The sequence below is a fragment of the Acomys russatus genome, chromosome 2 (assembly GCF_903995435.1).
Source record: "Acomys russatus chromosome 2, mAcoRus1.1, whole genome shotgun sequence".
NCBI classification, from domain to species: Eukaryota; Metazoa; Chordata; class Mammalia; order Rodentia; family Muridae; genus Acomys; species Acomys russatus.
This window is the reverse complement of record NC_067138.1, coordinates 105,731,679-105,756,546: the sequence shown is the minus strand read 5'-3', so window position 1 is coordinate 105,756,546 and position 24,868 is coordinate 105,731,679. Positions and strand designations below refer to the sequence as shown.

The following is a 24,868-nucleotide window of genomic DNA, read 5'->3' as shown; positions in this document are numbered from 1 at the left end:
TCCTGGACTCGCTTTGTAGACCAGGCTGGTGGCGAACTCACAGCGATCCACCTACCTCTGCCTCCCGAGCGCTGGGATTAAAGGTGTGTGCCACCACCGCCCGGCTAAAACCTTTCTTAAAGCAAGACATCGTGGCACTGAAAGGAGGGGTGGAGCATACATCAAAGGTAAAAAATGGGATACTTGTGCTGAAGGTAATGGTAAGGTGCTTGCAGCTGCCTGCAGATCGAGGCTTGTTTATGCAGTCCTGCCCATTGTGGGACTGGAATGACTCAAGCATCTCCCTGGAGGAGACTGATTTTAATAACTGTTGAAGAAGCTGGGTGTGGTGGCAGATGCATGTAATATTAGCACTCTGGAGTGTGAGGCAGGAGGACTGAGGGTATCTTAGACTACCCAGTGAGCCCTATCTAAACAATGGAACAAAACCCCAAAAGATCAAATAAGTAAACAGAAAAGGGGATGCTGGAGGGGGAAGGTAGAGCCAGGCATGGTAGCATATGTCTGCATTCCCAGCATTCAGAAAGCAGAGCATAGTGGCGCACGCCTTTAATCCCAGCACTCTGTAGGCAGAGGCAGGCAGATCTCTGTGAGTTTGAGGCCAGCCTGATCTACAACGCGACTCCAGGACAGCAAAGGCTACACAGAGAGACCTTGTCTTGAAACAACAACAACAACAACAACAACAAAGGCTTTTAGTTCAACATAAAAAGCAAAGCAGCTAATGCCATACATAACCTTTGTCTTAAGGAGGAGAAACAGAAAGAGACTGTTCCTATTTCTTTGTACTCGTAAGAGAACAGGAAACAGATAAAAGGAGGCTCAGAACAGCAGTGGCCGTTAGGGAATACAGAGTGGGAATTAGAAAAGCAGTGGCCGGAGAGATTTGCATCTCATGCTTTTTACACTTTAACATTTTAGGACTAGGTTAAGTAACGTTAATTAGCCAAGAAAATAATAGGTTAATCTTTCCATCTGACTACTCAGGAATTTCATTTCTGCAGTTACAGGTCTATAGCAGTGGTCCTCAACCTTCCTAACTATGCACCTTTAATATGCTTCCTCATGTAATGGTGATCCCTAGCCATAAAATTATTTTCATTGTTACGTCATAACTGCAATTTTGCTACTCATATGAACCGTAATGTAAATATTTGTGTTTTCTGATGGTCTTAGACAACCTCTGTGAAAAGGTCTTTCTTCAACCAGAGGGGTTGTGGTCTACAGGTTGAGAACCGTTGGTATAACAGGTAGAAAATGACTAATTCTGCTGTTGAGCAGTGTCATGTCTCAGTTTCTCACCGGAAATATGTTTCCCCATGATCTCGACCTACAGATTGAGAACCGCTGGTCTAGATTGTTTCTTTCTGCTTTTTGGTTCAGGTGACTGAATCCAGGGCCCCATGCCACACCATGCTATGCACACTTGGCTACCACACTCCAGCCTCACCCTCTAGGGTGTGGCTCTGTGGAAACTGATGGACTTCCTTTGTGAGAGAAGGTGTGGCCATGAGAAATGCAATAAGTTAAACTGACTGCTTTTTTTCATAGCATGGGATGGTATTACATTTTCTGGTGAGAATAACCCAAGATGCATCCTTCCCTTGTGGTGTTGAGGTAAGGACTCCCATGATAGCTGACAGTAATGAAATAACCCCAAAGGGAGCCAATGGGTGCCCAGGCCTCTTAAACAGTATAGTAGGTAGTAACTACTTTTCAACCTGAACCAGATTTCCAGGTTTTGGTGGTAGAGAAGTGCAGCGGCCCGAGCACTCTAATCCCTTTCAGGAAAATGAGAATCAGGAAATATATCACTAGACTATCACACTGAAAACAAAACTTGGAACTGGAGTGCCCTCTGCTACACATCTTGAAGTGAACCAACAACAAAAAAGAATAATTCAATAATTAACCCGGGGCTTGTTTTTTCATATAGGCTAATTCCTGAACAGCATTTAACCACGACCTGCAGGGTAGGTCCTACATGGTAGCTGATGACCTTGAAAGAAAATTTTTTTAACTTCTCTGCACCCATCCAGAAGTGAATTAAATTTTGTGAATGATTTAGATTTACATACAGCCTTAATTAGTTCTACCGAGTTCTTGTGATTCCTTTTATTAAAAAAAATGTGTTTTAGGTTTTTTTCATTGTTAGACTTTTTCTGTTCTGGTATAATTGTTTAGTTTCTTTAAAAAGGGTTCTTCAAATTGATGTAGAAGTCATTTGGACCCTGAAGGCAGGTGAGGTGTAGCCTGCAGACTGCTCCTCTTTCTGAGATGTGTGGGTGGAGGCAGAGATCAAGTGGAACAGAGACAAGAACAGGCCAAATTTCTGGGAACAAGAAGAGAGGGTGTCTAGGGCTTGGCCTATGGTCCCAGGCTTTGGAGCTGTCCTTCCCCTCCACTGAGCTAAGCACATTCCTTCCTTCACATCCACCTTTCCAAGGACTTGTCGTTTTACAGCCAAAGAAGGGGGAGAGGAGGAAGAATAGATTGTTCAGGAAGGCTGTCCTGAAGTCCTGGCCAGCAAAACCGGGCAGAGCTATGGCTCAGGAGGCTGAGCAGGGCTCTGAGACTCACCTGTCTCATGGTGGTATACCCTAGGGTGCTGCAGATGGCTCCTCCTTTCTATCCACACACACAAAAGGCTACACATTGACCCAGTTGCTTCTTGGCATCAACACTGGTCAGCTAGGCAGCATGCAGCTAAGTGTGTCCTCTCTAACTTATCTAAGGAAGGAGAGGTTTACAAGAGTCACCCAGAGCCAAATTTGAGCCCTTGCTCTGGGAACGAGAAGGGAAACACCTAAGATGGCAGAGTTTGGCAAAGCTTTCCTCTGAACACCTGTGCAGCAGCTAGCCTAGAGCACGGCCAGAACCAGTGACTCCATGCTTGGTTTCAGGAGAGCCGTTCACACAGTGATTTGCATTTAAAAAAAATGCTCAAGTTACTTGGTACAAATGAGTCTTAACTACAGACTCATTTTCAAATTTTCCATAAATCCTAAACTAGTTAAAAAATCATAAAACCCCTTAAAAGAAGGCGTCAGTAGACTGCTCGGAGATGGCAGGAAATTAGCTGTATTGTTAAGGAACAGATGGTTTACATTAGACAAACCCTTTAGGCTAAACTTGTTTAGGTCTGGCATATTGTAAATTATATTTTAGTAATGAAAGTGAAATGACCTCTGCTTGACCTCAAGTGGGGTTTGTCTGTTTGAACCAACGCAGTGGAAAACTATGAAAGAAAATGAAGTCATAAAGTTTTGGCAGTTCAATTTTGGCTCATTTCAAGTTAAGGGGTTATAAATCTGTTTAGTTTTTGTTTGACAAGTATTTGTCATACAGGGATGTACAAAATGTAAAGAAGTGTAAAATACACACGAGGCACAGTGCCAAAGTAAACCAAGTACAAAGGCACCCTGGAAAGAACAGGGTCCCGGGCTCCTATCTCTTCATCACCCCTCCATTAGTTGAATGACAAGACGGGCTGCGTTTATTATGCACTGTAAGGCAATTAAGTACCTTAAAACTGAAACAGGCTTTCAGTTTAAATGTTAACATTTTTACTTCTCAAAGTAAACACACATCTGCCTCAGTTCAGCTTTAAAAATTATATAATTTTCGGTGGAGGGGGAGGGGAGAAGCTGATACATTGGCCAGGGTCTAATTGGGCTTCTTCCCCTAGTTGTTTTTGGAGAGCCACTGGAGTAGAGTGGAAGTGAGCTCTCTGCAGAAAAGAAAGGGAAGACCATCCAAGTTAAGAGTCTGATAGGTACCTGGTCTAGGTCTGCCAAGACCCAGATCCTGAGGCCAAGATGATGGTGGTGCCCTTTTGCTTCGGGGATGAGCAGTGAGTAGAGCCGTCCCTTTATCCTATCTGTCAATGTGTGATATGGAAGTGATAAGTCATGGACAGAGTTTTAAAACAGCTTTTAGGATAGGGATGGGCACCGATGGGTAGCGATAGCCATCTCAATGGTTGTATCCTTCTAACCTTGGGGGGCGTTTCACCTCACGTGAGAATGTGAATGAAATGATGCTCCAAGCACCCAATGTTAGGCTTGCTACCACTTCCTCCTTTTGCACAGGTGATTAGGTGACTGGAGGAAGTGAGGTGAGATTCTATGGACTTCTCCATTTACAATACTAAGGTCTCTTTACGACTTTCCACTCCTTGGCACTGGAAGGAGCTACAGTATAGTAATGGGATGGGCAGGGAGCCGAGAGCAGGAAGGGAGCTCCAGTAGTGGGGGGAGACCAAAGTTCATAGCCACAGGGCCACCATGAAGCTTCTCTTGGCATCCCCTGCCATCCCTGTCACTCAAGGCAAAATCACTTCCCATGTTTTGATGTCCAGGCCAGCTATGACCCCATGGTGTTTTGTTTTAGAAGCAGATGGTACCTGAACGCAAACTTTCGGAATGGCAGAGAAGGTCCTACACCATGGTATTTGTGCTGGCCTACCTTATGAGTGATGAGATGGGCCCTGGCCCTACAAAAACGAAAGAGGTAGTTTTGGTAGTAGGATGTTAGAAGAGGGTATCACCAGGTCTGCCTTTTCTTGGGCAGCACAGTTTTCCCTGAAGTCTGCTTGCCTTGGAGACACACTCTTTTCTGACTCTCAAATACCAATCAGCACATCTTCATTAAGCAAACATTAGATCTACCTAGACAATGCCTTGTTAGAGCAATTCTGACCCAAGCAAGGTGCTTAAAGAGGTGCCCTGGAAACTGCAGGTGGACGGAAAGTACAAGCCACCGAGCAGTGACCAGCTCCTGGCTTATGTTCTGTCTCACGCTGTATCAGCAGGTCCTGTGGTATTATTAGTGAGATTCAAGGTTCTTCATGAAGCCTGGGCTATGCCTTCAACATAAATCCAGATATTTAAGATGTGTTTTATTGACTGGTTACAGCTTGTCATACAACTTTTCCAATCTATATTAATATACTAGATCCTGTGCTAACATAGATACTAATACTCTGGAATAGCCAGGGTTTGCATACTGACTTGTGTGTGAGAGGAAACACAGCTCCTTCATTAATGTCATAATCTCAGCCTATGGCAGGCACATATCGAATCCTTGTCATGTGCTAAACTTCAAGGGCATAATTTTGGTTTTATATATATATATATATTATATAGAATATTACTCTATATGTATATATAATGTTTTCCTCCTATGTTAGGTTTGAATGGTTGTATAGGTGGCTAGTAGAAGCTCAGTTCAGACTTCAGAACTCTTTTGCTATCAACTCCACGATGTTTTCTTGTCTCTCTGTCATAAGTACTTGTTCCACAGCTTGCTTTGATCCTTATCATAGTTCTTTGGAGTTCATCCTGTGATTTCTCCATTTCATGAATGAAGATAATAAAGCTTTTGGCAGTTAAACAACTGGCTTAGAGAAGCATGACCCTTCACTGAGGGAGCCAAGATTCAAATCCAAGTAAATCTGATTCCAAAGTTTAGCATTTTTCTAGAAAGGGCTGTGGAGTTTTTCACTTGATCCCCGAAGAGCTCTCCATCCTAAAACCATGGTGACTACTGGTACACAAGTAGAATGTCCAAAACTGAGGAATATTCTGGCCTCTGAGCTTGACCTTACCCATTGACTTTCTGTTGGTTACTGGGTAAGTGAACACAACCTAGGGATGGCACCTTTGACTGAAATAAGCACAAGAGCCTAGAAGGTTACTTAAATGGGAGGTGCCTTAGCATGTGGCCTCTGCCTTGAGAGCCCACCTTCCTTTCCAGTATGCTTTCCTGGTTCTTGGGTAAACAGCGTTGGGTCTGCGAAACAATAGACTCCAGTCATAAAACAGAGATGACTACATTCTTTTAGTAAAAGCTCAGCACCCAGCCCTTGGGAAGATTATTGATAGTTTCAAATTATCCGTATGGTATGGGCTCATGTGTTTCAGCAAACATGAAAACTAAGACAGTGGGTTAAAAGAGGAAGTCTTTGGACCCTGGACACATACAGGCCTGGGTAGGAGGTTTGGCTGTTCCTGTTATAGCTTAACTAAGAGGCTTCTGGGTTATGCAATCAAATTCTGTTGGAAGGTTCAACCCAGACTTTGCTACTTTTGATCTGAGATTCCCTCAGTGGAGGGGATTTAACTTTAAAGTATTGCTTTTCTCTGCAACTGTCTGATCATGTGAGTGTTTGGTGGTGCCTCGTATTGATTCTGGGAGTTTCTTTAAAATGTCCATGGGTAGGTTTCTCTTTTACTCAGAAATTCAACAGAACAGAGGTCTGGTTTTTTTGTTTTGTTTTTTAAATAGGTGTGTGTGTGTGTGTGTGTGTGTGTGTGTGTGTGTGTATGTGTGTTTGTGTGTATGTGTGTGTGTGTGTGCGTGCGTGCGCACGCATACACACACACACATGGATACAAGTGCATATACCTGTGTTCAGAAGAGGCTGCCATTCTCTGAACTACGGTTATGAGCTTCCTAACGCCCGTGCTAGGAACTGAGCTCCTGTCTACTGCAAGAGCAGCGCATGGTCCTAACTGCCTCACCATCTCTCTAGCCCCTGGTTTTGATCTCCAGTCACTAATTTGATTAGTGATCTCCAGTCTACAATTCTGAGACCAGATCGAGCACTCTGGTCCTATGGGCTCATGTGCTTCTGCAAACATGAAACTTACAGCAGTGGATTTAAAAAAGAAGTCTTTGGACCCTGGACATATAGCCGTGGGTAGGAGGTTTGGCTTTTCCTGCTGGCTGTGAGACTGTGGGGAATTACTAATCTCAAGCTTCATTCTTTTTTTTCACCCCAAACTTAGACTCAAATGAGAATTTCTTCCCAAGGAAGTTATGCAAAATCTGTCAAGATGCCACAGCCATTCCTCAGTGATGACATATATTAAGTCAACCCGTTCATGACACCTATTGATGGGGCCCATTCCCCACAAGCGGTTTGTGGACAGGGCCTCTCCAGCTGAGGTGAGGGAGCAGATGCCCTTACAGCAACCCTTAGGCATTTTATCCGGGAAGTGAGGCTGGAATTTCCTCCACCAGGATGGGCACCAGCAAGACCACAGCCGTCCGAAGAGTTAGGTCTATGTCTTAACTCTGAACCTCTTGCCTGTCTTTCTTCCCACTTGTGCTGGGGGCTGATGGGCTCTTTCGCTTTCCTCTAAACCCACACTGCCCTAGTCAGAGCAACAGGCTTCAGGAAGGTTTGGAATTATCACTGCAACCAAAACAATAGCAACCTCTGGCCATTTCTACCTGCAAGGGGCCAGACATACTACCTCTAAGTGTCAAACATATTTTTCTTAAGCACTATTTTTATCTTTCCTTCACAGGTGAGAAAAATAAAGGTTCAGAGACGTGTTGAGTAACCGATTTGTTTAAGATCTCATGCCAGTGGATAATGGAGCCAAGACCTGTAATCCAATCTTTCTACCTCTAAATCCCAGCTCTTTGAAGACTATCAGACTACCTCCTAGCAGTACCCTGGGAGAAAAATGTGGCTAGGAACAGTTAGGCTCAGACGAGGGGGACTCTGGGATGCGGGGATGAACTTTAGAGATTGACACTGGTCATTTTACCCATGGGGAGCTACAGGCCCACCAGAGAACGGAATGAGACAGAGAAAATAGAAAAGAGATATTTCCCTTCAGGGAAGTGAGGGAGCAGCCACAGAAAAGGAAATGAAAGAAAAGAGACAGGAGGAAAACCAAGAAGAAAGGAAGGATCTTACGATGGTGGTTAAGATTATTAGAAGCTTTAGTGACATTAAAGAGGATGAGGTCTTGGAGAGGATGGCTGCATTGTCATACCATCAGGGGGACCCAGAAGGCCGTGTCAATAGGACAGTGAGCTAGAAAGCTTTGGAAGACTAAATAGAAAAGGCTTTTCCTAAAAAATATGTATTTGGGTGTTTTGCCTGCACATATGTCTGTGCACTACATGCATGGTGCCCATGGAAGTTGGAAAAGGCCATCGGATGTCCTGGAGCTAGAGTTACTAGTGGTCATGAGCTGCCATGTGGGTGGCAGGAACTGAAGCCAGCTCCTGTGGAAGAGCAGCTGGTACTCTTAAAGCTTGAACCATATCTGAAGCCCCTGACGGGGAAAGTTATCATAGACAGTTCATGACAAAAGGGTGTGACACCCGACACATGGAAAATACAGCTGTTCAAAAAGGGCAGCCAGACCACAGCAGGGCAAAAAAGATGGGTCCAAACATGTGTACAACAAATTTCAGCACATTCAGCCATTAACCTGGCTGAAGAGGAAAGACAGAAGTTTAGCCTGGAAGCTAAAAAAACAGAACAGATGGCAAGAGATGAGGGTGAACTCACCTGAGGCTGTCAGCTTCTGAAAGCCTGGCAGCTCTAGCTCTCTCCGTCAGGAGCTACCTGGACTTGAGCCTCAGCCTGCCTAGGCCTGCCCTCCTCTCCTCCTGCTGTTCTAAAACTCCCCCACCCCCTCGCCTCTCCACCTGCCTAACCAAAGGCAGACAGGTGAGAAGGCTCAATGTCCTCTGTCTTGGCTGAGGAACATATTCCATGGACACACACTCTCGCCATACATGAGGCAGGATGATCTGTTTTTTTGAGGAAAGGGAAGGTCTGGGAAAGTGGAGGCAGAGGGAAAGAATCCGAGAGAAGCCTGCTTTCAGGCTCCTCGTTTTCTAAAGTACTCCACCAATCCAAAGTACCCAAAGACAGAAAAGAAGGCAAGCATGAACTCCCATCAACTATAAAACTCACATGCAACACGGAAAAACCTGGTTTAGTTTAGGCACCACTTGAAAACACATTTAAAAACATTAAGCCGCTTGAAATCTTTTACTGGAAAACAAACGAACGAACGAACAAACAAACAAAGAAACATAGCCCTTCCCCCAGACAGAGTCGGCTTTCTCTGAAGAGCTGAGAAAGTGATGAAGGGCTAGGAGGCCTCTTAGAGGCTCTGGGCCATGAGAGGGTCCCTGGGGAGAGTGTCCCACCTCCCATGTCTGCCCACGCCTCTGCTTAGCCACCTCTCTGGCGAACTGGGGCCCACCAAGAGCCTTTCCTTGCTGCATCCCAACCTTACCTTGCTCTGGGGCCCAGGCCCACCTCACAGACAGATTGTCTGCTGCTTATTGTTTTCTGGGAAGGAGGGCGGTGGGGTTGGTTTCTCATTCCCAGGAGAAGTCTCTCCTTAATGCAAACACTGAAGGGGGAATGTTAGCAGCTCCACAGTGAGGGAAGATGGAAACAGATAGTTTCCACTCTGAAAGGCACTCTGAATCTTGGGGGCTGGTGGGGGTGGGCAGTCTCTGCCTTTTTAATAGGACAAGGACAAATCTGAAGAAGGCCAGCATAGACCCCTCAATCCTTTTTCACCCCTGGTGCCAAACAGCCTTTCCGTTCGGCTCTGGTAGCTTGCTTGATCTCAGGGCTCTCCCCTTCCTTTCTTATGTGTGTCTCTTCCACCTCGATTTTATAGACACACGCCATATTTATGTGGCAGTGACCTTTCAAAGAAGATGTAGAGATTGACTGTTTGCATTTGGGAGTTTTCTTGAAGGGCCACAAAGCCCTTTCAGGACAGGCACTCGGTAAGAACCAAAACAAACCGCTGGGTAACCCAGAGCCAACTCTCTTAGGAGAAGCGAGGGTGTGGGGCGGGGGAGATAGCGCTTAGTTTTGTTGTTTCTTTTCCCCAAAGCAGTCAAGAACTCAAGGCAGCCCTACTTCCTGGTTTGTTTGGTCCAGAAAAGCTTGTGGAGCCATTTGATGGCTAAATTCCAAATCCTGCATTGGGGAAGTCTCCACACCGGGAAAATTTTCAAGGAACATGTCAAAAAGTTGTCAGAAACAATGAAAACAGTGTCTGCCCTATCTAGTCTGGTACATTTGTCTCTGGCAATATCTCTTACGTTTGTCCCTTTGATCACAGAGGGTGGAGAAGGGTTTTACTCTGGCCTCTTATTGGAAAATTTACATGTTTCTCCTGGCATTGGGTCTTATCACTACTAATCCTGGCCTCTAAGCTTTCTGAGAAGCCAGGGGTGCCTCTGGCTACCCAGCATGCACTGGCCAAGTGGATCCACCAGTTGCTTACTGATCCTTCCTTCCCACTTTTCTTTGCAAAAAGTTTATGTGTTGGCGAGACCAGGGGTTTTCTTTAGAATTGGGAAATCTTCTATTCCCATTTTATATCCACAGATTATTGAGGCTTTGATATTGGCTGTGATATCTGTTTTTTTCATGGCTAGGTTTCCATATTTCTACAACAGCCTAATAGTAGCTATGAAGGTCAAAAGTGATCATGAGAGTAAAAGCTCCCAATATATACGCCTTGGTAATTTGTATTAATCGGTCTATATTAACATTCTGTGTTTAGACCACAGAGGTCTCTGATTTTTTCTTTGAAAAAACTGTTCATTCAGACATTCCTGCCTCTTAGAGACTGTGTCCTACAAGCAAGCCTCCACAAAGAATAGAATTAAGGTAATAAGCAAGGCTAATCTACAAAATGGATTTTTTTTCCTGAATGGAAGTCACTTTCCATGGATTCCAGCGCAGTTGTCAGGGCTATCTCCACAGGACAGTGGCTATTGCATGCTGTGCCCATTGCAACCAACTAATTGAGTGACACAGAAATGATAGGGAAATAAACTGTGAGTGTTGCATGGGACTGCTGAAGGTGTAGCATACGTAAAAGTACTTGCAAAGGCCACTGTTACTTTGAGAATGTGCACTGACACCAGCCCCTTCTCGTTTCTTCACCCTTGCAGTAATATGAAGTCAAAACTTAGTATGACTGCCACTTGTGGTGGTGTGTCCCTGTAATCCCAGCACTCAGCAGGCAGAGGTGGGCAGATTGCTATGAGTTTGAGCCAGCCAGGTCTACAAAGCAAGTCCAGGACAGCCAACACTACCCAGAGAAACCCTGTCTTGAAACCAAACAAAAAAAAAAAAAAAAAAAAAAAAAAAAAAAAAAAAAAAAAAAAAAAAAAAAAAAAAAAGGAAAGAAAGAAAAGAAACAAAAACAAAAACAAAAAAAATTGAGTATGGCATAACATTAAATACTCTAACGCCTATACTAGCTAGCCAGAAGCTGGAACTTCAAAAGCATTAAAGCTCTACTCTCACCACCCACAGTCTCCATGACATGAACTTTCCTCTAGGAGTGTAGACTATTATTATTTTTTAACAAGTGGTAGAAATATACATTTAACTATTGAGCAGTGGTTTGGCCTAAGAAACAGTATTTGAAAGTGAATTTTTGGCATGTAAAGAACCTGAAAACTTCACCAAAAAATAGACTTTGTACCTGCAAATGTGTTTTGAAGACTTAAAAAATGTCTACAACATCAAGCAAAACAAAATAATATGAGATATGATAGTCTCCATAATTCCATTATACTTAATAAGCAAGATGATGAGTTAATTTGAGTGTGAAGACATTGTTTTTCCTAAAAGTTTATTATCAAAGTCAAAAGAATAATGTGGCCCCTAACACAGAGAGGAGTCAGACGTTCATTGCATGCAGGATCCTCTGGAGTTGGAAGAAGATGAAAAGCTAAGCAGTTGGAAACAAGAATTCTGAGCTGTTGAAATGTGTCCCTGCAGAAGGGCCTGGGACTGAGATGCTGGCCTCCCTGAGAGGCAGCACTTGCTAGACTACAGTGATGCTCTTGAACAGTAGCTGCATTCAGAGCAAGGCCAGTGACCCCGGGATCCTCACCAGGACCTCAAGTAGCCTACATGTTGAAAGACGTATAGGAACAGCAACAAGAAAAGGGGGAGGGGGTGAGTCTAGCAGAGAGGGGGGAAGGCCCAGGTGGACTATCATAGGACAGCTTCAAAGACGGCCGGGAGAAAAACCTTTCTACTAAAAGATTAAAGCAAAGGGAAATGGATTTAAATTAGGCATAAAAAAAGAATTCTTAAAAAAAAAAATCATAGCAAAAAAAAGTACATGACATATAATTTACCATCTTAATCATTCAAAATTATATAGTATAGTATAAGAGATTTCTATGTTCATATCATGTGCCATAAAACAGGCGAGTTTGTAAACAATGTTAGATAGCTCTTTTTTTTTTTTTTCACTTTGGTTAAAACAGCATGGAATTTCCTTCTTTGAATTTGAAAACCAGCTCACACTTTGAGCCCCAGGGGCCTGGCAGAGAGCCCTTCTGGCTGGGTGGCTCCAGTCTAAGGCTGTGGTCTGGCTTGGCCTGGTCTAGGGCAGATGCACTGCTGAAAGGAAGCGTGAGCAGCCCTGGCAAAGGCAGAGGTATAGGGCCAGTGTTGGCTGGACTCTGACTGTGTGTCTCCTCTGGTGCTAAGAGGGAGGGTTGCAGTGGTCCATGCTCCCCCCAGAGGCATGAGGCATGCCACCCATCTTACCTTGGGCTTGTACGCATTCAGCATGGCCATCTCTACATTTTGTCCTCGGACGGGCTTTGGTTGCCTCTGGACTGGCGGTGATGATGACTTCTGGTTATTGCGGCAGACACAGATGAAGAAGAAGAGGAAGGCGATGGCCAGGGGAATGGCCACACTCGGCACCAGAATGTACAAGATTTCCATTTTATTCTTCTCTTTAGAATCTTTGGAATCTGGGTGCAGAGGGGGAAAAAAAGGCAAGAGTTATATTGGTTAAAACAAAAAATGTATAATATTACCTTGCAGAGTTTAAACGATTTATTCTATACACACAATTCACTGTGAGGGGGAAAAAAAAGAATCTAATACTTATTACAATTTGTTTCTATCAAACCCTCAATCAACATAGTTTATTGAGGTTTAAAAGTTTAAAGTTCAAATGTTTGAAAATTGCAGAGGGATGTTATGGAGGTTCTGGATATGTGAGGGGTGTTGCCTTTCCCTAGCAGCAAACTTGCATTTCTCTCACACCTTATAAGTTAAATGACATGTGAACATTCTGTAAATACTGAAGCCTTAATACAGACCACAGGCTTCTTCTCTACTGGCTGTCAGCCCAGATTAACTGCCACAGTGCGGTGCTCCTGAGTTCCCAGGTGTCCCTGCCTTGGGTGTTAGCGGCATGCGGGGCCAGGCCTGCATCTCCCAGGGTCAACACGACTGCAGAATCCTGCTTCTGGCCTCAGAAGGCACTGCCTTGAGTATGTGGGGCCTGTGGGCAGGCTGCGTTCAGTGCTTGGCAAGCCCTGCAATTCAAGCTAATCATTCGGCAAGCTGGGTCTCGCTTTCTCTCATCTAGAAGGGAAATGAGTGTTCTGGAAGGGTGTCTACAAGTCCTTCCAACACAGGAGCGCTGTATAATTTGACACTTTTTGAAACCCCAGAATTTGTCTTGAATGGTTTCATATGAGCCCAGCAACTGTGAGTGCTAACACTTTGAAGTATATTTTTGAAATCTTATACATCCATTTTACAATTACTTGGCAAATAATATGATATGTATAGAAGGATATGAGGCATGCCGTTCTTTTTATTTATTTAAGCCTGACCAATAAAGCCAGAAGCTTTGGGCATATGTCATCATCAATGAATTATTTGTCTGGTAAAATAAACACATGAATTACGGGATGGTAGTTAGAGAGGTTACAAGAATGACACACCCTGACCACCAAAATCAGCTGTCTTTCTTTAACAAGACCTAAAATGCGAACATTCTGACTGATGCAAAATTCAGAGAAGCTTATTTACTCTGTGGCAGAATCACCCTGCTTCCATTCGGCTAGCCTTCCACTCCTTCAGCAAATATGAGCCACTGTGCGCCAACATCTGCTCTTGGAACAGCAGAGTGAGATAGTGTGTGCCCTCTGTGTTTAAGAATCTCCCAGTCCTAAATGCAAATCAAAACAACTCTGAGATTCCATCTTACACCCATCAGAATGGCTAAGATAAAAAAATTCAAGCGACACCACATGCTGGCGAGGATGTGGGGAGAGAGGAACACTCCTTCATTGCTGGTGGGAATGCAAACTAGTACAGCCACTTTGGAAATCTATCTGGTGCTATCTCAGAAAAATGGGAATAGGGCTTCCTCAAGACCCAGCTATTCCACTCCTTGGAATATACCCAGAAGATGCTCCAGCACACAACAAGAAAATTTGCTCAACCATGTTCATAGCAGCCTTATTCATAATAGCCAGAACATGGAAACAGCCTAAGTGTCCCTCAGTAGAAGAGTGGATAAAGAAACTGTGGTACATATACACTATGGAATACTACTCAGCTATTAAAAACAAGGAATTCCCGAAATTTGTGGATAAATGGATTGAGCTAGAAATGATCATAATGAGTGAGTTAACCCAGAAGCAGAAAGAATCAAATGGTATATACTCACTTATATCTGCATACTAGCCCAAGGGGCATGTCCCACGAAAGCCTTCACTTACCAGGAAACTGGGACAGAGGGGAAGGCATCCTATTGGGACTCTAAATGAGAGACGCATGGGAGAACAGCAAAATAAAAGGATCCAGAGGGTCCTAGAAATCTACAAGTAGAACAATATGATAGGCAGATTTGGGCCCAGGGGTCCCGCTCAAACTAAGGCACCAGCCAAGGACAATACAGGAGGTAAACTTTAAACCCCTTCCCAGATCTAGCCAATGGTCAGAATATTCTCCACAGTTGAGTGGAGAGTGTGATACGACTTTCTCACATACTCTGGTGCCTCACATTTGACCATGTCCCCTGGAGGGGGAGACCTGGTGGCACTCAGAGGAAGGACAGCAAGTAGCCAAGAAGAGACTTGATACCCTATGAGAATATATAGGGGGACGTAATCCCCCTCAGGAACAGTCATAGGGGAGGGGAATAATGGGAAAATGGGGGGGGGAGGAATGGGAGGATACAAGGGATGGGATAAACATTGAGATGTAACAAGAATAAATTAATAAAAAAAAAAAAAAAAAAAAAAAAAAAGAATCTCCCAGTCCTATAAGGAGATGGAGAAGATGCTACTGTGATATATTGTCGGACATGCTGATGGCAGAAGTATACATAGAATGACAATGTGACACTGACAGAGACCCTTTAAAGGAGGATGTCCTTAGGCATGTGTAAGCGAGAATTGCCTTTACTTCCCACCTTCCTTTTCTGTAGTGAGATACCATAATACTGAGCCCTATTCTCAAACACATTCAGTGTGTAACAACCCCTCTGTAAATGCTGGATTTTGATGACACTCCCTGTGTGTTAACACTAACACTGGATTTTGATGAAACTCCCTGTGTGTTAACACTCCCAAGGGCTTGGGGTAGGGCCATGCTTGCTATCACTATTACTATGAATTGGATATTTTTCAAAATAAACTCATTTTATGGTGACAACCAACTCCATGGGAAAAGCAACACGTGTACACCTATTTTTATAATGAGGAATCTGGGGGCCAAAATAGCTAAGCCACTTGTTAGCCTGAGGACATGCAGCTGGCAGGTCAGAGGCTGGGTGCCCCCAGCTCTAGCTGTGACCCTATGCTACCAAGGATTGAATGCTTGACCCTGGCCACCTATTTTCCTATGGTGTGGAGAACCTTCAAGGTAGGAAGTAGCCCCAAACATTCTAAGCACCCCACTTTCCCCTATGATATGTAAGTAGCCAACCGGGGAACTGCTAGGACTCATACTAACCCTACAATCTTCTCTAATGGTGATTGTATTCGCAAAGTCTGGGGGTGGGTAGAAAACATTCAGGCCTGTGGAGGAATGTACAAGACAGAGGGGTCTGGTGTGAGCATGCAGGGACACACACTGTGCACACAGGCTGGAGACAGTCTGGCAGAGCACAAGAACCATGTGTTTTAGAGTCAGACACTTGCAAATGCCGCTGCTCTCATCTTCTAGGCCAAAATGAGCTGGCGCCCAATCACGCTGAAGAACTGAGGTGTAAAATGGAAAGTACCTGTGGCAACTCAGAGTTTTTCCCTAGAAGGGGATTCTGGGATAAACATTGGTGCTGGAAAGTCCAAATAACCTTAAGCAAGAATCACCCTCTCTGATCTCCACCTCTTCCTGTATTCCATAGGAATAATACTAGCTAGTCTTCCAGTCTTATTTGCTTCATGTGAGACTCAAATGGGATCAGGTTCACAAAAGAACCCTAGATAATTGAAAATTGCTATTCAGTTGTTGGATGCTCTATTATTAACGTTATAGAATTTCGCAGTGCGAGTGGGAGATCCCTGCTGTTATTCTTGGATTTTCAGTGAAATCATTCTGAGCGTAACGATTACAAAAGGAATGAGGCTAATTTACTACTAATGTAACGCTAGTTATTTTTCCAGCCCAGAGTTTTAGCAACAAGAGAAAGTAGGGTCTCACCTGTCTGCCAACAAAGAAGTCTATTCTACATTCCTTCCCTATCAGATTAGGCACGGAAGGGAGGCCTTTTATTGTAAATGGGCAGTCTGGGAAAAGTGCCTCTGCGGGCGTGTTGGGGAATAAACTTCAAGAGGCTAAATCCTTTTAACACACTCAGACTTGGCTCCTCTGCTTACACAGAGGATGCAGGGAGCACAGCAGGCTGAGAGCCTTCTTGCCAAGTGCAACAGTCCCAAGGGACAATAGGTAGTCATGTTGGGAGAGATGGAAGACAAGCTCAGGGTATCCCAAGACTTCAAGGCCATTCCTCCTCCATGCCACTGTCTGCTCTTGGCTAGAAGGGGGCACAGCAGCAGCAGCAACAAGCCTTAAAAAAAATGGTGCCCCATAGAACAGCAGTCAGCCTTTATGTAAAAATTATAAAACCAAGCACTGGTGGCCATTAAATTAAAAAAAAAAAATCGTATACAGTATATGTGTGTGTGTGTGCACGCGCGCGTGTGCATGTGGTATTTGTTCTACAGTATGCCCGAGGAGTCAGAGAATGTGAGGAAGTTGGTTCTCTTCTTCCACCATTGGGTCCTGGGAATGAAACGCACATCTTCAGGCTTGATGGTATGATGAGTGCCTTTACCCACTGACCCATTTCACTTGGCCCTACCTGACCATTACAGTTTCAGCATTCTCATTCCTCATTTTAACGCAGCACTTTGGTGTGACCTCAATGTACATGCAGAGACCTTGAAGCTGAGAAAGGATAAATGATGCACAAAACCTAGGCAGCACCAGAGGCATTTGCCACCTCCATGCTTCTTCCGGAGGTCCAGAGTTCAATTCCCAGCAACCACATGGTGACTCATAACCATCTATAATGAGATCTGGCGCCCTCTTCTGGTGGGCAAGCACACATGCAGACAGAACATTGTATACATAATAAGTAAGTAAATAAATAAATCTCTAAAATTAAGTCACAGATAGTTACCCACAGTATCAGATGGGGATGATGTTCCTCATTCTGGATTCTGAATTTCCTTACCAATGAGGACTCCTATCTATGGAGATCATTCTAGGCACAAAAATACACCCCACACTGCAACAAAAGCCATTGTTCTTACTACTCGCTTGAAAGGGTATCAGAAATCTCAAATGCTCTGCAGAGAAATCGGCTAGGATGGCATCACCCACAGTGAGCAGGGCCCTCCCACACTGATCATTAACCACCAGTCAAGGAAACACACTACAGGCCAATCTGGTGGTGACATTTTCTCAACTGGGGTTTCCTCCTTCCAAATGATTCTAACATGTGTCAAGTTGAAATAAAAATACCCAAACATGATTCACTCATGAGTATTTTCGTTGCTATAATGAACATGGGTGTTTAGTTATCTCTTCAAGATCCTGCCTTCAATTCTTTTGGATAAATACCTAAAAATGAGGCTAGTGGATTATATGTGAACACTGATTATATGTGTCTTTTAAAGAGACCTCCATGTATGTATGTATGTATGTATGTATGTATGTACGTACACACACACATACACACACACACACACACAGAGAAGCTGTTCATTTTACATTTCTGCCAATGCTGTCCAGCAATTCTGATCTCCCCACATTTTCACTCACATTTTTTATCGATTTGGGGGGAAGTGAGGAATAGTGGGCACCTTAATAGGCATGAAGTGGTGACTCGGTGGCGTTTTGATTTGTATTCTCTAATGAGATGGAACACTGAGTATCTTAGATGTTTGTTAGGCAGCTGTAGATCTTTGGAGAAAGGTGCATTTGAGGCCTTAGCTCACTGTCTTCCTGGCTAGTCTTTACGTGGAAACATTTAGTAGGTTTTAAAAGTTAAACCTCTTTCACTTTTGATAGAACTATTTGAGCGCAGTAAATCCAGGACAGTCAAACTTTGGCAAAACACTCGACCAAGTATCTTTGTCGACGCATGGCATTCTTACGGGCAATAAGGGGGGTGGCGTGGTAGCTGCACTGGGTGAGTTTGTAATTTGCCATATGCTTTTAGCTAATACTGTTAAACAGCAAATCAACTGTCTGTTCACTTTATCAATGATGACGATGTTCTTATCCTTCTTGAAGGAGGCTGAGCCTAGGACTAAAATCACGTACCCAAATCATCAGCTGAAATTTATAGATGAATACTAGAACTGGTATTTTGGCTGAAGAAAGACCTTACTCATAAAATCTATGATTTACAAGGTCTAAATAGGTAGTGATATTACTCATTCCTTCCCCTTGAAGAATGGTAATACATCTCAGTGATGCATTCAAGGTTCAAGTGGAACACACACAGCATGATGAAACTGCCCTAAGAACACCACACTCGACCTTCTAGCCAGCCACACAGCAGCTTATACTCTCAATACTTGGAAACAACACATCACAGACTGCTTCTGCTTGCCCTGGTTACAAAACACTAAATGATTTCTTCTACTCTATATGTGTCTTCAATTTTGAGAAAGGGAGAAACATCCAGAGGCAGAGGATGAGTAAGGGAAAGGAGGAGCTATGTGTCTTAGGCCAGAGAAAAAGCTGAGCTAGGATGAGGAGACATCTCACATCTGTAGCTCTGGGGTAGCACCAGAGCCTGGGCACGCTTGACAAGTACTCCAGCTTTGTGCTGTAACCTCAGCTCATCAGTTTTGGGTTCTGTGTTACAGAGACAGACCTGCGGGTTCTGGGAACCACCCCATTTCAGGATGGAGCAACTGATCCCGCCCCCCGGGGGGCACCTGGCAGTATCTACACAGAGGCTGGTAGATCTCGTGGTTCCCCCAAAGTTCTCTGGTTCTCCAAATTTGAGTCACTATACCTTATTTAGGGCCCTACAAAGCTCTCGACTCCTACAAAACAATGCCGAGTCAGTCAACCCTGAGTGTCCTCAAACCCTTCAGTCTTGTTCTGTGCAGTACTGTGCTGGAACTGACCTCTGTGGGCACTATCAGTGGGACCCCAATCTCTGGCTTCCACAGCGAGTTGGAGATAACAGTGGTGGATGGACGCAGGGCAAGGCATGTGGGAGACACATTGCTTTCTTCCCGGGCTCCGTGTCCTTGATAACACACCTGTTTAAACAACTACCCCAACCCCTTTTATTCTATTTGTTTCCTGCCCAAAGCATGAATGACTGCTACCAACTCAATAGCAACCATCATTGTGGAATATCAGAGTTCTGTCATCAAATAGAGGCAGTGAGCATTTCATATTGGCATGGGTCCAAAGAGTGATGGTTTCTGAAGTGTACTTCAAGAGCACGTCATAGGCATCGTTAAAAAAGCAACAGGGCCTGGAGAGATAGCTCAGTGGTTGGTTAAGAACATTCACTATTCTTTCAAAGGACCTTAGCTCAGTTCCTAGCACCCAGGTGGGTTGGCTCATAACCGCCTGTAACTCTAGCTTCTGGGAATCTGATGCCCTCTCCTAGACTCCCTGTGTTCATGCACTCACACATTACATATGCAGATTCACACACACACACACACACACACACACACACACACACACACACACACACATTGACCCATAATTAGAAAATAGTGCTAGTGCTCACTTCGGCAGCACATAAACTAAAGCAGGAGTGACACAGAGAAGAATACCATGCCACTCTGCACACTTGTGAGGTATTAAATATTTAAAATAAAACAAAACAAAAAACCTAATTTTAAACTAAACCACCGTCACCACTACTGACAACAAAACCCACATTATTTTATGGCTTATTAATGTTTACCTCTTTGTTGAAAATATATCAAGACTAGAAACTAAAGTACGTTGTAGAAATCTGCAGCACCAAAATAGCTCTTCTAGAATGCTGCAGACTACAAAAGAAACTGTCCCCATCCTCTGCCACCATCGAGCTCCCTGTAATGTTCAATTTTGGTTTAAAGGAATGGCTGAATGACAAATTGCTTCGCAACAGGTCTTCGATGAAACGCGGGAGAAGGCTGCTGACAGAGCGAGTTACAAACTGCAGTGTTCGCAATCTGGAAAACATCTGCCCTGCCCAGAGCGGTAAACTATAACACTGTAGAAAATGGCCCGTGACAAAGCAGAACCCATGAGGGTATTTGTGAGGTGATGGAACAGGTTGAGGCTATTCAGGTACAGACCCCAACAATGTGCCCTCTGGCAAATTGTCGCAAGCCAAGGGGCTAAAAGGGAATGGAGCCGTGTGGCTCAGTGACTTTCATACAGGAGCCATTGGGGAAAGCTGTACTCCTGCTGAGGAGCTGTTCTTGTTTGACAGAGGCCAGCGAGGCCTTTGCAGGTTTGGTGCAGTAAAATAGAGGGTTGAGCCTTGAACACGAAAACACTAATACAAGCGGGGTCCTGCCTCCCCACATACCACTGCCCCGGACAGCAGGCCTCTACTCACCTGGGCCACTAGAGGACTCAACCAGTGGATAATGGAAGCCAGGTAACATACAACAAAAGGAGAAAACTAGGTCTTTTTGAAGGGAGCTCTCAGAGGTCCAGAGCCCCCACAGCTCTACTCCAGAGTTGAACAGAAAAGCAGCAGCCTCTCTGTGAGACCAGCTGTGCCCAGGTGCTGTTGGGAAGAACATGGACAGTTTCCTCTTCAGTTTACTTCCTGATTCGTTTCTACCTCTTCCTACGCTGATGCCATAGAAGGCCACCAGAGGAGAGAGGTGTGACACAGCCATGAAGCTGGGCAGGCAGGATCTACAGAGCATCACCAGCTCTGACAACTAGACACATCCTCAGGAGAACAGAGACGGGACTTAGCAGGGAAAGGGCCCAGGTCCGTGTCAGGGCACTATACATCTAAGGTTTCTTCTTAAATCTTTGGAGTTGTCAATAAAGAAATCAATCAGGTAGGCTCAATGATCAGGACGGTGAAAGAATGATAAGAAAATGAGGAGCCTAGGTTTCTTCTTGAAATAGCTTTGGTGTGGTAGACAGAGAGCAGAGGTGTCCAATAACCTGCTTTGCCTTAGGAAAACAAATATCTCCTTGGCCTCTTCACCATTGAAATGAAGATGATCCCTTATCTTGTGGTTGCCGAGAGAATGAGAGGAATCAACACAACATATTTTATTGAGCACCAACTGAGTCTTAAGCTGGGTACTGATGTGAGAATCCAGCCAGATATTCGACAGGCAGCAGTCGTCATGATACCAGCCTTGCAAAGGACAAAGATGGCAGACACGGTGATGGGAACCAGCTAATGGGGTTAATGCAACTCTACCCTGCTAATTTGATTCTCTTACCAGATTGTCCATTTTACTAGAAAACGGTCTGTTTAGCTTATTCACAGCCTGAAGCACAGAAGTTCCATGCAGACTGGTTTCAGTGAGTGACTGGCTTTCTCATGTCAGAAATGCCTGGGACATGACTGACAAACAGAGAGAATGGGAGGTGAGGTCTTACTCAGACTATCTTTCATCCTTAGAAAAGAAAAGGCTTCCTCTAAAAATTCTCCAGGCACATGTACCCAATCCTGCCTAGGCAAATCCCAGAATTCCAAATAGCTATACTAGGCTGAACTTAATTTTATATTCTATTCTAGAGTGAAAACTCAGATAAAACAATCCCCAACAAACTTTGTGTGTTGGTATTTCAGAAAGTTAACAAATGCCTGTGTTTTTTCTGCTTAAAGCTTACTCTATTTCTTTTAGCCTTACTTAGTTGAAACTAAAACAAAAGTTGTCAGTTGGAAAATGAGAAATCCCATGATAATTTTGAAATTTCCTTAACTTTGACCAAACTAAAGAATGCAAGAACATTCCCTTGAAATTCTATCCTACTTGAGAAGGAAAATGACTCATTTCCAATCTGCCCCACACCGTAGAGCTCACTACAAGAAAAAGACTTATCACACTTTTCTCACACACATAATGTGTGTGTGTGTGTGTGTGTGTGTGTGTGTGTGTGTGTGTGTGTGTGTACGCACACCATGATACCATGGCATTTATGTGGAGGTCAAAGCAAAACTTGCAGAAATACTTTCACCATGAGAGTCCCAGGAACGGAACCTGGTGGCAAGAACTCTTACCCTCTGAGATACTTTGTCAATTCAAGAATCCTTAATTTTCTATATATTATCTATCTACCCGTCTATTATCTATCTATCTATCTATCTATCTATCTATCTATCTATCTATCTATCTATCTCCACATATACTCACAAACATAAAGCACAGAGCTCAGAAGGCTGACAGTAGGTTGAGACATGAATCTAGTTTGTTTTAGGTTTGTGACCTTGAACAAGGCATTCACAATCTCAGAATATCAGGATTTTTTTTGTGTGTGTAAACAAAAAAGTCTCCTTTACTCAGATGCTATATAATTACTTATTGCTGAGATGAGTATAAAAAAGTATGCTAGTTTATTCTAAGGACAATAAATGGTTAATGTATTACTAATTAATATTGTTAATCTACCGTCGATACTTATATAGAAAAAGGTTCTTCATTCTGGCACTGACATTATTAACATCATTCAAGTGGCCATTCTGGATATCTTAGGGTACCTAATAGTACCCCTTGCCCTCTATCTAATATATACAGTACCATCCCTTACTCCCATGACCATAGTGATGACCAACACATCTGCAGATATTGCCATGTGTTCTCTGGGTGGCAAAATTGCACCTGGTAGAGAAATACTGGTGTAGAACAAAGAGCAATGGTCCTGGATGAGGGAGACTTGGTTTCTCCTAAGTGGTGAGCTTGGGTGGTTCCTATCGCTGCTCTGAGCCTTTGTTTCTCAGTGGGTAAAGTAGAGATGGAGTGCAGAGTGCTTGCCTGGCATGTCTGAATCCCCAGGTTCAGTGCTGAGCACTGGGAAAGGAAAGGGGACAGAATTGGGGGGGGGCGTTGGATAATGCTGGAAAATTCTCATTTATGTTTTTGTAAGGATTCAAGAAGAACACTTTTGGGTGCTCTATAGCATTCTCAAAATAGGGTTCCATAGTGATCAGTCTGTTGGAGGGGAGCTGTTCAAGGGCTTATGAGAAGCCTTGGCTGGCTTTCTTCTGAATTCCATACTAAGGAGCCACTGCATCTCAGTAGCCTTTTATTGATCCCATGTCAAAGATTCCTTTAGTGGGTGTGTGCATGGCTTGGCTCAAAGAGTTGAAGAGGTATTGTGTTCTTTCAAAATAGAAACCCTAAGTGTCAAAATATGTTCTCACTTCTGGATTTAACGTTCACCTAGGTTTACTGCTAATAGACAAGAATTAAGCTGCCCCAAGAGTCATGACTAGGCTGTCTACAAGTTGACATCAAGAAAGAAATATGCTGTGCCCTCCAGCCTCACTGATTAACACCACAAAACGAGGAGGCACCATGATGGTGCTCCTCCTCAGCAGAGCCTAGAACCAGCACAGGGGAGCCCAGAGATTGAGGCTACTGTGCCTCTTACATAAGACTTTTAGATAAGTAACAGAGGAACGTCTGTCAGGAGAGCACAACCTTGAGTTTGGTCAGAGCAACAAGCCACAGATGAGGGTTTCAGATTCAGTTCTATCAGTGTCTGGCCCTTCTGAACCTCAGTGGCACATAGCAAAACCACCTTCTCCATAGGATGGCCATGATCTTTAAAGGGCGATGACATCATTAAGCTCCAAGCATCCTGAAGGTACACAGTAGGTGTTCTACCGATATAAGCAATCTGAGATATTATACTAGCACTTGAGTCCTTGGATCAGATCATAGACAAATCTTCCAGTTTGGGGGCAAGTCCCTTTCCTACTTCTGAAGAGCATGAGCTGGAAACTCAAGACCACACATCGATTAGAAGAAGTCAGGATTGGATGTTTTTGACTGGAGACTCTCAGCACTCAGAAGATGAAGTAGGAGATTTCATTAATTTAAAGCTAGCCTGAACCACATAGCAAGACCCTGTCTCAAAAACAAAAAATTATTTATCTAAAGGGAAAGGCATTATTCATCCAGATGGAACAAATGGTTTTCTTAGTAGTAGTATTTGGTCCAGGTCCCACCAAAGTTCTTTTTCTGTGATTTTCTTTCTCTATGCAAAAAGCTGATGAAGGCGAAAGCTCTTGGGCCATCCTTGAGTTTTCTTTTGTACCCCACATCTGACCTACCAGTGACCCTAATATCATCAGTTTCTAAATATACCCTGAGCCTGCCCATAGGCCACTGCCTCCTCCCACTTCTCTTCCCGCCAAAGTTGCTGTTTCAACATGTTGAGATATCAGCCTTCTGCCTAGAACACTTCAGTGCTTGCCCATGCATTTAGCGTCAGGGAACCACCCCACCAGCTCACCAGTCCTCTGGGACTGTTGCATCTTGGATCTCATCTATCTCTCCTCCTTGCTCTGGGTCCCACTCCTTGTTCTTTTGGGATGTGCCAGGCCACACCCAGGGCTCTGCCTCTTCTCATTCCCTGATAAGTGGGTTTATAACTAGTGCCTCTGTGACTAGCTTGGACTACAATCCGCTCAGACACCACTATGTTTTCTGTAAGTGCTCATTTTGTTCGGTACCATTCTGTAGCTGTGGCTCTGGCTTTCTCAGCAGTGATATCCCAGCTCCCCCACTACGCTGGGAAACCCAGTTCCCCTATGCATGAATACTAGGACTA

General features: G+C 44.0%; 1 protein-coding gene across 1 annotated transcript in view; it reads right to left on the bottom strand.

Moving 5' to 3' along the window:
• The window catches only part of Ror1 (receptor tyrosine kinase like orphan receptor 1), a 353,553-nt gene that overhangs the window by 1,837 nt on the left and 326,848 nt on the right, over nt 1-24,868 (bottom strand). Inside the window, exon 8 of the mRNA XM_051164708.1 lies at nt 12,368-12,579. Coding sequence (XP_051020665.1) covers nt 12,368-12,579 — 212 coding nt within the window. The remainder of the gene's footprint in view (nt 1-12,367; nt 12,580-24,868) is intronic.